This window comes from Sebastes fasciatus, chromosome 1 (assembly GCF_043250625.1).
Source record: "Sebastes fasciatus isolate fSebFas1 chromosome 1, fSebFas1.pri, whole genome shotgun sequence".
Taxonomy (NCBI): Eukaryota; Metazoa; Chordata; class Actinopteri; order Perciformes; family Sebastidae; genus Sebastes; species Sebastes fasciatus.
Genome location: NC_133795.1, coordinates 24,062,668 through 24,075,749, shown reverse-complemented (window position 1 = coordinate 24,075,749; position 13,082 = coordinate 24,062,668). Strand labels below are relative to the sequence as shown.

General features: G+C 37.3%; 1 protein-coding gene and 1 pseudogene across 1 annotated transcript; one reads left to right on the top strand and one right to left on the bottom strand.

Moving 5' to 3' along the window:
- Window positions 1-2,621: 2,621 nt before the first annotated feature.
- On the bottom strand, window positions 2,622-3,849 carry LOC141769678 (transcription factor HES-5-like; annotated as a pseudogene).
- A 3,053-nt stretch (window positions 3,850-6,902) lies between these two features.
- On the top strand, window positions 6,903-8,150 carry LOC141777413 (transcription factor HES-5-like). The gene is made up of 2 exons (XM_074651644.1): window positions 6,903-7,025; window positions 7,137-8,150. The coding sequence occupies exons 1-2, from the start codon at window positions 6,903-6,905 to the stop codon at window positions 7,563-7,565; spliced, it is 552 nt and encodes a 183-aa protein (XP_074507745.1). The 3' UTR covers window positions 7,566-8,150.
- Window positions 8,151-13,082: the final 4,932 nt, after the last annotated feature.

Here is a 13,082-nt window from a genome sequence, read left to right as displayed (position 1 = left end):
TTTATTTATTTATTTATTAACTGTGGCAAGTTGTTACTATTATTTATTTATAATTTATAATTTATAATTTATTTATTTATTTATGTATTAACTGTGGCAAGTTGTTACTATTATTTATTTATAATTTATAATTTATAATTTATTTATTTATTTATTTATTTATGTATTAACTGTGGCAAGTTGTTACTATTATTTATTTATAATTTATAATTTATAATTATTAACAGTCTCTTCTGCACTATGTTCACTTGTTTAATAGTCATGTATAAAATATACCAGATATAAAAATACAAGGAGATGAAGAAAACTGTTAAAACTGAATATAGTGCAGGGTAACAGCTGTGATACAGGACTATTTAACAAGTGAATATAGTGCAGAAGAGACTGTTAACAATGGATATAGTGCAGGGTAACTCCAGTAGCTTAGTCTATGAAAGTGCACTGTGTGCATTATTATCTGTCCTGCAGACCGTCCTCCTTTGTCCCCCCCCTCCCTAGAGAGGTGTTGTACAGTTTGATGGCTCGGGGAACAAAGGATTTCCAGAGTCTGTCTGTGGAGCACTTGGGGAGCAGCATTATTTACATATGTGGAGATTTAATTGTTCTTTGTATTGTTAACAAATTTAAAATAAAGTTGATTGAGGAAGAAAAACTGTGGCAAGATATTTGTAGGTTTATTTTGGAAAATATTATCTGTGACTTTGAACGTCTAATGGAAAAATATATTAGTTCAACACAATATATGAGAGAGCGTATTTTATAATTGATCTCATTATCAATTTTACATTCATGAATGTAAATTTGCGAGAGTTAAACCTCACTTAGTTTTCAAGAAATAAATGGAACTATATATTAAGACAATATCTTCGGCAAAAAACAAAAAGGCTCGTAAAACGTTGAGATTGTGCTACCATTTTAATGTTTTTACTTAAGTTACTATTATTTATTAATTTATATTTACCCCTGGCATGTTTTATGTTACTTTATTTAATTTTATATTTGTTTGTTTTTATTTATCCCTTCATTTCCTGTATATGTATTATTTACCTATGATTCAGTTTAATTCTTTATTTTATTGTTCACAGATTTTTAAAAAACTCATCTGTAAACATTTTAAGTTACAATTTATTTATTATCATATGCACAACAATTACAGAGGCAGTCGTTGTCAATGAAAATCTTGGCTCTCAAGCTTCCTCCAACAATGCTAATTAAAAATGTACAAAAAGAAAGTCACACAAGTAAAAACAAAATGATAATCTCTAAAACATAAACTAATCCAAGTTAGATTATAGACAAACAAATATGAAATAAAGTAATATAAATATGCAGTAGACAGTAATTGCAAATGAATAAGCTGAATATAAACGGGAATGTTGCATAAGGAGGAATATATACACATATGTAATTGAAAAAAACGTTTCCTAAAGCTTTTTCAACAGTTTGTTCACTTGTTTTATATCAGAAGACCAGAATAAATAAAAATAATAAAAATAAGTAAATAATAATAATAAATAATTAAGTAATAATTATTGGCACATCTACTCAAAACTATCCCAAATTATTTTAAAAAGGAGTAGAAAACTATTACTACTATATTTGAAGTGTAATCGGTGCATGTCAAAAAGGCAAACATAGGCTACATATGATATAACAATGGATGATGAAGTTTTAATGTTGTCAAGATGCTCAAAGTAATTCTGGCAGCTATAGACTCCAAAATGACTTTAACATAAATAAATATATTTTTTGTAAACCACTTATTTGGGTATTGGCTTCTGAAACAGGACTTAGCGGTGGAGTAACAACTACTGTAGCCACTGTCACTTCTCTCAACTAATATACTAGTGTTACTGTAGAGTTGTTTTGACGATCAAACCCATTTGTTATAACCCACAGAACTTAATTTTTCAATTCTCACGGAAGTCCCAAAGTTTCCAAAAATACCAAATACGTCAGGCTGAAATTGGGGGAAATTTCTATAGATGATGCACAAGATGTGTTGAATATTTCCATTTAATGATGGATTGAAGCAGCCAAAAATATGAAGTCCTGGGTCTGAATATTTAACTCAGTAATAACATCATAAAGCTTCAATGAAAAGTTGGAACACGCTTATAGAGTAAATATATTATATGTGATACTCGGAGACAAGGAGGGATAAGATATGTTTTCCGACCTTAAAACTACTAAAGGGGAAAAAAGGGGAAAACTGCATGTAAAGTTGTCAATTGTATCTCCAGTGTTTCTCTGTGTTGAAGTGTATGTACATAGCCTAACCACTAGAGGGTAGTGCTCAGCCATAATAGAAATATAAAGTGTCTCCCAATGAATTACTCCACAGTTGACTACAAACTGAGGGATGGAGACAATATCAACAGCCATAAAATCTAATACAGTTTAGTAAAATCAGCCCAATAAATAATGTTAGTCAGATAAGGTTGTTCACTGCTCATTTCTGTCAGTGTAAAGGATGAAACGAAACAGCTCAAGATTCAGTTGATGCTTTTTATTCAAACATATTGAATGGGTCACATCATAGAGGCACTGGTGGTGATGATGCATCACAGTAAAAACTTGTTGTCCAAGACAATGCACTCAAATAGAGCAGAGTTAGCAGCTTTTTACAAAACACAGAGAATCGTTTAGTACAAGCTAAACAAAGTCAACCAACTCTCTTACAATGAGAGCAAATAACATTCAGATATACATTTGTACTGTTGACACAACAGAACATGTTGATGACCGAAAAGATGACTTCAAGACCCAACATGAGTCAATAATCTTTTACAAAGTAAAAAGTCAGGGAAATGTGCTACCAGAAAGTAGCTTAGATTTGCCAGCTCCTGTCAATGGATCAATCTGATACAGAAGACTTATAGGACTTTAGGGCAGGTGTGATAATACTGGCCAATATTGGCCAAAAATATGATTATATTGATAAATCAATAAGAGAACATATGGTATTCATAGAATACAATTTTGTGCTACTCAATATTTTCACACAAATAAGATTAATTTTCTTTGAAAATATAATTCCCAAAAGTAAATGGAAATGTCAGTCCAATATGACCTTGATATTAACTTTGCACAGACACCTCTATTAGCATAATGTGTCTGGTAATAACTTTTGACCAATGTGGTCATCTCAGTTAGTCTGGTAGTAACTCCAGTCTGTTGGTGTCTACCACGGCCTCCAGACGGCGCTGTCCACTGGACTCTTCTCTTTGGTGATGCTGGTCTGGACTGTGGAGCTCAGAAGAGAGAAGTCAGCCTCTCTCAGGTTGTTATCAGAGGAAGACTGCAGCTTGTTGAAGTGCTTCAGCAGTCTTCTCTGGGACTGTGTCTTCACCTCCTCCTTGGACAGGAAGTGTGTTACCTCTCGGACACACCTGGAGTAGCCTTGATTGACAGCTGCTGAGTCCGCAGGTTGATGCTGCTGATGCTGCTGCAGTCGTCTCAGGACACAAACTGTCATCTCCAGGATGTCTGCTTTCTCCAGCTTGGCGTCTGGCTGCTGTTTGAGGAACTCTGGACCCAGGACAGACTTGAGCTGCTCAATGCTGCTGTTGATTCGCTCTCTGCGTAACTTCTCCACCAGAGGCTTTCTGAGCTGCAGAAAGAAGAACAAAGTCATTAATAATCTTATTCTGGAGTATAGTGTTAGCATGAACAAAGACAACGTCTCATTAACGATATTTAAATCATCTTGAATCTTCAGTTTACCTTGTGGGTCAGAGTCAGATGCTCCTGAGAATCGGTCATTGCTGCAGTGATTGTAGGTGCCATGTCTGGATCTCTGTGCTGTAGAGGTCTCTATAGAGAGAATCTGATCTCTGCTGGCTTCATCCCTCCTATTTATAGTCCCACATCTCCATATGAATGTGTGGGTCTTGGTCTGGTTGGAGTTTCTCACAGTCTCAGCCAATCGGAGAGCTCGGCGAGACAATAAGGGATGTGGAGCAGCAACATGCTGAATGCTGTTATATTGCTCCAGGGACAATGGTTAGATCTCAGGGGAACAGGTCGAGGACTGGGGGGGGGTGATGGAGAGAGACTCACAGAGCTCTGTGTGAATCTGGGAAAGTGGTGACCCTGTAGAGAGAGCAGATCTGCTGCCTGATGCTGGGATCAATGACTTTGACTGAGCACACGCTCATCATCCCATCACACATGTGGGACACTGACAGGGAGATTGTCCTCAACACCTTTAAGTTGCATTTGTGCTATTGAATCAAGTATCAGTCCTTGATATTGACCGTGTTTTAAAAAACTGAAAGACCATAATTTTAAAACATAAAAAAAAAAAAATCATATTTAATGTTAAAGCCAACATATTGCATTATTATGAACAGCCTCACAGCCTATTATGAATTGCCTCACATGGCAGCTATTGGCCCTGTGTTGAGCAAAGGGCAGAACTTGGCAGCACAAACCATCTGGAGGAACACAACAACAGTGGCTAAGTTTAAATGTCCAAAAAGTGAATGGGGATTTGAATTGAAAGTTGGTTACAGGTAATTGATTAATAGTTAAAGGAATACCAAATTCACTTTGTATTCTTTCTAAAACAAAGTCAAACAAAATGCCCCTCTTTGTCTGTTAGTTAACATTTAAAGGTTCAAGGAATTTAGACAAAGGTATGTGTATGTCCAAACATGAATCAAATCTTTATAACCCTGATTATAAAGGCGACATCGCCCTGGCAGTTTGGCATCCATCAACAGAATAAACAAAAAGACTTACATTGAAATAATGACCTGATAAAAATTAAGTTGGCAAAAGTTTCGAGAGTTTGGACCAGAAAGAGAGACAGACCGTGAAAGAAATACAGAAAGAAAAAGAGAATAAGGAGAGACAAAGTGTGCCAACTCCCCTTGGAGAGGGAGAGCAGTCAGGTGCTGGTGGGGTTGAGGATGCTAATCACACTGAACTGTGACTCTGCTCTCGCTCTCTTTCCCACACTCCGTCCATTCACTCAACAATAGACATGTGCCTTGTTAAATGCTAATTCGTCCCCACACAAGCAGCTCCCGGCTCTCCCTCGAGGGTGAAGTTTGTTGTTTAGACACTCTCTTCAATTAGCAGAGCAGGAGGAATAAACACAAATATTTTGACTGGGAATGTGACCAGTTCATTGAAATGTAATGTAGCATCCAGTCAACTAAATGTATATGGGTGCAGATTTCATAATTATAGAGATTTAAACTGTGTATTTTTTTTAATAAGCATGTATAACACGCTATACTGTAGTTATAAGCAGATACATGGACGTTTTGAAGTGTTTATTAATGTACAGTATTTGTCAGCAATTATAATTTATCCTATAAAGACAGACTTTACATAATTACAACTATTTATATACAGTATTAGCATCTATTATACACCAGCCACCACTTATAGGTGCACACAGGGAGAGTTATAGTTGTTGACAAATACATAAATACATAATTATATCTGTTCTATCTGCCACTTATTAATTGTTCATATACTGTAAATAAATGCTAAATAGGGGGTTTACTTAAAGTGTTACTGCATCTTCTTTATGTAACGATCAAGGATATGCATTTTTGGTTTCAAATTTTAAAGATTATACATTTTAAAAATATATAGGGAAACTATAACATATCATATTATATTATATTATATTATATTTGATAACACAGCAGCACTTTGTATTTTAATCCAAATTTAATTGAATTTCTTTCAACAAATGACAAATCTCTAAATTGTAATTTTCACAGCGGTTCATTTTCAAATTAAAAAAATACATAAACATTTAAAGTATAATCTAAATGTACATGCCTTCAGGTTTAGTGTGTGAAAACTGTAAACATTTAAAATTCACTATTAAAGAAATCCTCGCCACCTTCACAGACTTCGTCTTTTGTCTGTCTGCCTCTATTGTCCCTCCGGGGCTCTGTGAGTGAGTTTTCTCTGCTTTCCCACACTCCGTCCATTCACTGCCTCCAAGAACAAAAGAAGTGTGTCTGGTTGCACATCACATTAATTATGGAGTCAGTTTACGAGTTGTGTCTCGCTGCCTCTGAATGGAAATTCCTGTCATCAAGGCTCGTCATTACCAGGCTTTTGTAAAGTGTCTATCAGGAATGCAGACATGCTAAGTATTAACGAACATTCAAAAGATCTCATCCCCCCATGCTCCTTTAGATTCAGATTGTTCCTCTGCATTCCTGGCTGTTTATTTTGACGGGAAAGATAAAAGGGTGTCTAGTCCTGAATTGATCAGGTGCTGGTTATAGTGTAAGAAGACTATGAATTTGAAGCTAAACCTTATTTGGAATAGCCTGCAATCAACTTAAAACATGATCAACCCATCTTCATCCAGCTTTTGACAGGGAGTTTTGTGTTTGAAAACTATTGAAAAGGTCACTGCATCCAGGATAGGATTAGTAGTATGACTAGCACCTCAACTGCAGATTCTGCAACAAGAAAGAAACCAAGCAAGCAAGACGAGTTATTTTTATGCATTAGTAGTAAGTGTTAAGTGTTAAATGTTAAGTTTGATTTGTTTGCTTTCTATAAAACAGAAATATATGCATGTTCAGTTTTAGAAAAAAATTAAAATGTAACATAATTTCATGATCAAATCAGTCAAAGTCATTGATCCCAGCATCAGGCAGCAGATCTGCTCTCTCTACAGGGTCACCACTTTCCCAGATTCACACAGAGCTCTGTGAGTCTCTCTCCATCAACCCCCCCCCAGTCCTCCACCTGTTCCCCTGAGATCTAACCATTGTCCCCCGGGGCCATAAAACCATTCAGCGTGCTGCATCTCTTATTGTCTCATTGGGCTCTGTGATTGGCTGAGACTGTGAGAAACTCCAGCCAGACCAAGACCCACACATTCATATGGAGATGTGGGACTATAAATAGGAGGGATGAAGCCAGCAGAGATCAGATTCTCTCTACGGGGACCTCTACAGCACAGAGATCCAGACATGGCACCTACAATCACTGCAGCAAGGACCGATTCTCAGGAGCATCTGACTCTGACCCACAAGGTAAACTGAAGATTCAAGATGATTTAAATATCGTTAATGAGATGTTGTCTTTGTTCATGCTAACACTATACTAGAATAAGTTTATTAATGACTTTTTTCTTCTTTCTGCAGCTCAGAAAGCCTCTGGTGGAGAAGTTACGCAGAGAGCGAATCAACAGCAGCATTGAGCAGCTCAAGTCTCTCCTGGGTCCAGATTTCCTCAAACAGCAGCCAGACGCCAAGCTGGAGAAAGCAGACATCCTGGAGATGACAGTTTGTGTCCTGAGACGACTGCAGCAGCATCAGCAGCATCAACCTGCGGACTCAGCAGCTGTCAATCAAGGCTACTCCAGGTGTGTCCGAGAGGTGACACACTTCCTGTCCAAGGAGGAGGTGAAGACACAGCCCCAGAGAAGACTGCTGAAGCACTTCAACAAGCTGCAGTCTTCCTCTGATAACAACCTGAGAGAGGCTGACTTCTCTCTTCTGAGCTCCACGGTCCAGACCAGCATCACCAAAGAGAAGAGTCCAGTGGACAGCGCCGTCTGGAGGCCGTGGTAGACACCCAAGGACCTGTAGAAAAGTGAAGCCCATGAGTGAAACCAACATTTGTGCTCTTGGTCTTTGACCCTCGACCTCATTCTCGTGGTCTCATCTTGAAGACTTATTGCATATGTTACTGCAATGTTTACCTTTTATTACCTTTTGTGAAGGCCACATTATGTGTTTCTGTGATATTTGCAGGACGTCTACTATTTTGTATTTCAAAGGTAGTGCCTTATTTCAAGTGTTACTCTGTGAAGTAAACAGTATTGTTCCTAATGGGAATGTCTATACATAGTCAGTAACACTGACAGTGTTGTATGTACTTTTTCTCCATTTAGGAGACACAGTCAATCATGTTGAACATGTGTCAGACTTCTATGTGATATTCACATACTGTTTATTGAAATGTCCTTCCTGATGTATCTTTAAACATCTCACTTGTCTGCGTTTTTAGCAGATGGATGTTGTGTATTCATTAAGACAACTGTGCTGAGTTATGACTCTGTGAGTGACAGCACTCATACCTTCAGTGAAGGGCTTAATGTTTGGAAAACGTGAATGTATCTCTTCAAGCCAAGTGATGCGCATTAAAACAATCACCAAAACAAAACAAAACAAAAAAAAGGTTGTCTTCTCATTTTTTTATCACCTCACGCACCAGGTATCAATCTACTGCATATTTCAACATGTATTTTAAATGTATTTGGAAAGGACATGTATAAATAGCTGACCGATGCAGAATGCTGAGCCAAACGTCAAACAGATAAAACCAACCCCTTCTCACCTGGTCAGGGAGTGATTAGTGGTGGGTTTTGGTCTTTGTTACACAGTGATTCCACATCTTGAAAATATGTCACAAACATATGATGGACGATGAGCCAGATAAGATCAGACAGAGAGCTTCAGCTGTGAGCTAATGACTTATACATTTACCTCCAGAGCAGCTTCAGCACAGATTCACTACGTCTCTGTAACCAGTGGTGGAAAGTAACCAAGTACATTTACTCAAGTATTGTACTTAAATGGAAATTTCAGCTACTTGTACTTTACTCGAGTATTTCCATTTCATGCTATTTTATACTTCTACTCCTGTATTAAGCCGCCCGGCAGCATATGAAGTAGATGAAATAAGCTCCACCTTTACCAGCTGCAACATTAACCCTCTGAGACAACCCGTTTTAGTCTTTTTTTAGAGGGGTGCAGGGGGTCTTTAGGGGGAGATAGCAGGTCAACAGTAGATGTCACATAGAAGTGGTGTACATCATCTGGAAGCTGGGAACCTGAAGATTAATTTGAGATGCAGCTCAGCACTGTGTGTCAAGTTGTTCTAGTCATAAATCAGAAATAAACATGAATGAATGAATGAATGAATGAATGAATTAAAGTGATGTACACATTAATGCAATAATTATAATCCAATGATATTATTTACTGTATACTATTCTGAAAAAGGCCATTCTGCATAATAATTAATTTACTTTTGGTTCTTTAAGTGTAGTTTGATGCCAATAACTATGCACTTTTACTTAAAAAGTAGAAAAATAATGGTATTGCTATTTTTACTTAAAGATCTGAGTACTTCTTCACCATCTGTAATTATACTGGTGGGATGAACTCCGTTCTCCTAAAAGATACAGGTAGTAGGAAGCTAACACATCAGTCTCCCATAGGTGATAAACTGCGCTGAGATCTGGTGAATGCAAAGGCCGTAGTTTATGATTCACATTGTTTTCACTCCCATCATTAAGTCAACAGTCTTTGTCCTTTATGCAAACATCTGAATTAATTATGCTCATCTGTTCTTTAGTTCAAGTCTTCCCTTAATGTGTCACCTGCTTCTACATGTGTGGTGGTCATTGGTTGAAGAAGTACTCTGATCTTTTACTTAAGTAAAAATACCATAGTGTAGAAATACTCTGTTACATGTAAAAAAAAAAATTTAAAAAAAAAAAAAAAAAAACCTGCATTCAAATATTACTTAAGAAAAAGAACAAAAGTATCAGCATCAAAACATATTTAATATTCCCAAAGTAAATGCTGAATGGCCCATTTCAGAATATATAGTTTATATTATTGGATTATAATTAGTGATGCATTAATGTGTTCATTACTTTAACCTTGTACCTACCAACATATTTAACATGCAAGGACTACTGACTTGTGTCCCTGAGGACCCCAAGAATAAACTACTCTAAGAAACAACCATCAAAGCAAAATTATATATATTAGTTATGTAATTAAGGTCATCTGATGTAAAACAAAAGATTACTTATTTTAGGAAAGTTGCAGTTAATTAGCATATTGTGTAAAAGGAAAATAGACAGAGCAAATGAAGAAATCTGTGTCTGTCTCCTTCACAATGCAATTGGGTGCTTTTGCCTGGGGTCCCCTAGGACCTCAATACATTTTCAAAAAGCACTAATTAAAACAGAATGAGAAAACAATGATATTAAGTCATTGGGAACATTACTAAACTAAAGTCATGGAAATTGGAGTGATAGAATAAGGCACCTGTGAGATATGACAAAATAAAATATACCTCTGGGGTCTGCGGGGACCCCAGAGGTAAACTGAGCGTTAATGTTGCAGCTGGTAAAGGTGGAACTAATTTATTTATTGCTGGGTAACTTAACCTATAATAATACACTATAATCTATTTGTTGATCATATTTTGTGTTCATCTGAATCTGCAAAGTAACAAGAAAAAAATGCTGTGGAGTAAAATGTACAATATTTGCCTCTGAGATGTAATGGAGTAGAAGTATAAAGTAGCAGAAAACAGAAATGCTCAAGTAAAGTACATGTACCTCAAAATTGTACTGATGTACAGCACTTGGTGGTTATCAGACGTTCTGTCATGGAGCAGGAAATGCTACTGTTCATAGTGTTTAAACAGCATTCATTCCACTTGAGAACTTGAACTATGATAAACAGAAATGTAATTATCTGTACAGAATATACTTCATCTGAACATGAAGAGTTTTAATGATGTATTCCCCAAAATTGATTGAATTGAAGTAACATGAAAAGACTTGAATTTCTTATATATTTATTTTCTTGAAGTCTGCAAAAGCAACAAAACAAATTCCAATCCACTTTGGATGAATAAACATAAAAACGGTGGATAAAACAAAACCTGCATACATGGCATACAAAACAATACATAACAAATCCCTTTTCAGAAGAAAGGTTGGCGTTTAACAATATAATACATTATATACCTTGAAACAAGGCGGTAAGACACTGTAGGCACACTGCAATCACACAATATTAGCCAGGAAGAATAGGCTCATATTGCTCTGTTTGGCTTAAGCAGATTTTACTGCAGTTAATCAATATAGATTTTATAGATAAACAATTTTGGTCCTAACTAATTCCTGCATAGTTAAAAGACTGGATTTATCTTCTGTGGAATGTTCAAACAACCACGACAATCATAAATCCCACAAATAGCAGCACGTTTTAACAAGTCAGCTACGGACTCTTCTCCTCAGTCAGTGACCTCTTCACCTTTGCCTCGGAGTCCTATTTTCTTTCTTTCTTTCCATATCACAGGAAGGTTTTGTAGATCCGCTCATCACAATGCAAACAATGCACTTCTCTACAATCAACAGATCACAGAGATGCAGTTCTTTTAATGCGAGTCCATTTCTCGTGTTGTGTCTTTAAAAGCACAGTGGAGCCAAGTCTTCCTCTTCATCGGGAAACAGACGTAAAATGTCCCTGGAGTATTTGGAGTAGCCGTTGTGTGACAGCAGAGCTTTTCTCAGTGTGAGCAGGGACTTGGTTTTCTCCAGGATGTCTGCAACAGGGATCCCATTCTGCAGGTGTTCTCCTATCAGAGCCTTCAGTTTCTCCACTCCGCTGCTGCATTTCCTCTCCAACATGTGGAGTTTACACCTGAGAGAAACAACGTCATTTAGTTTAGTAAAAGGAACTTAATGAAATTAAAAACTTTTTACAGAAACGTATATTCATAATTGATCATTTGAAGAAATGTAGCTTTGGCTTACCTAAAGAGCTGCTCCTTCACGGTGTCTTGAAGAGCGAGGTCTGCGTAGAGAGCCATTTTTCAAGGTCTGCTTCTTGTGGTAGGAGGTTCTGGTGTAGCTTGAGAAGGTCTGGAGTCTCTGTTGATATCTGCGTGTGTTGCTCTGCATTTATGCTGTTCATCCTGCGCTCTCTCTGCCTTCGTCAGCCAATCAGGAGGCTTGGAGCTGCAGGACAATAGAGTGAATTTAATGGCTGTCACACAGAACAGGTGGGATGCTTTATCTTTATGCCATACATCAGCGAGGTCAGTGGGAAAATGGTTTTCCCAAGGTGGACACGGTAACATTTTGTTCTTGTGATGCTTAGGCCTGGACACTGATTATGATTTGACATAGAAGAGGTCATTTAATGGCACTAATCTAGGAATGTGAATTGAAAATTAACAAAATATTACACTTTTTCTAGTGTATATATAAATATCTCAGGGAACAAAAATCTGATACACATGATGACACAAATATCCTGTCCTGTGTTGAAAAGTATCTAAACTTAACTGATTTGTTTATTTTACTTTTTGTTTTAAAAATACATATCTAAATAAAATATTTATTAAAATACCATATAACAAAAAGCAGTATTTAAAAAAAGTATCCAAAAAGCTGTAATAAATGTTGTAAAGTGATATTTTCTGTGTCTCAGCAGTGAGCTACAGCTAAAGCAGATGGTGTGTGTGTGAAGTGGCTTTCTGCCTGAGAACCATCCCGAGGCTTTGTGGGAGCAGACACACTTCTATTGTGTGTGCAGCTGAGCAGCCTGCATTCAGAAGTGTGGGAAGCCGTGTGTCGCCGGGGCTCCAAGCTCCGGAGAGAGGAGGAGGGCGTGTGACCGGGGCACGCTCGGCACTGTGCTGGGAGCTGTGGGAGCTCAGAGGAGGGGAACTGGGAAACCTGAGCCCCCTTACAGAGACAGCAGATAGACACACAGGCAGATGGAGAGCAGATAAGCAGGAAGGTTAACCCACCTGGAGGTGATTACAGCGTGCAGTTATCTTAGGGTGCTCACAGAGAATAAAAAACAAAAAGACATTTATAACAGACAAGAAAACAAAATATATACCCCTCTCTCAAAGTGCACACACTCACGCGCATCAAAAGGATTACATAGAGGTAAAAAGAGAAAATACATGCCATGTCAGTGATCATATTGTACGAATGCTTATGATACTGCTTGGAAAAAAAAACAATAATCTTACAGATAACAACTTTAAAGGATCAATAATAATCTGACCTCTATAGATTTCTGGCAGGAATTGCATCACCATCTCTGGCATAATTCATCACAACTCAAAGTCTTCAATTTCATGGAATTCGCTTAAGAATTTTCTCTTGTATTTATGGTTCTGTCAGCCAATCAAAGTGTTTGTAAACTATGGCTGAATGAGTTTACCTGTATCACCTAAATGTAGCTACCGTCAACTCTAGGCATCCATCCATCCATCCATCCATTTTCTTCCGCTTATCCGGGGCCGGGTCGCGGGGG

Bases quoted from the DNA above. Each gene is read 5' to 3' on its own strand.
- LOC141777413 (XM_074651644.1), top strand. From the start codon at position 6,903: ATGAAGCCAGCAGAGATCAGATTCTCTCTACGGGGACCTCTACAGCAC. The intron at 7,026-7,136 runs GTAAACTGAAGA...TTCTTTCTGCAG, and splicing joins ATCTGACTCTGACCCACAAG to CTCAGAAAGCCTCTGGTGGA.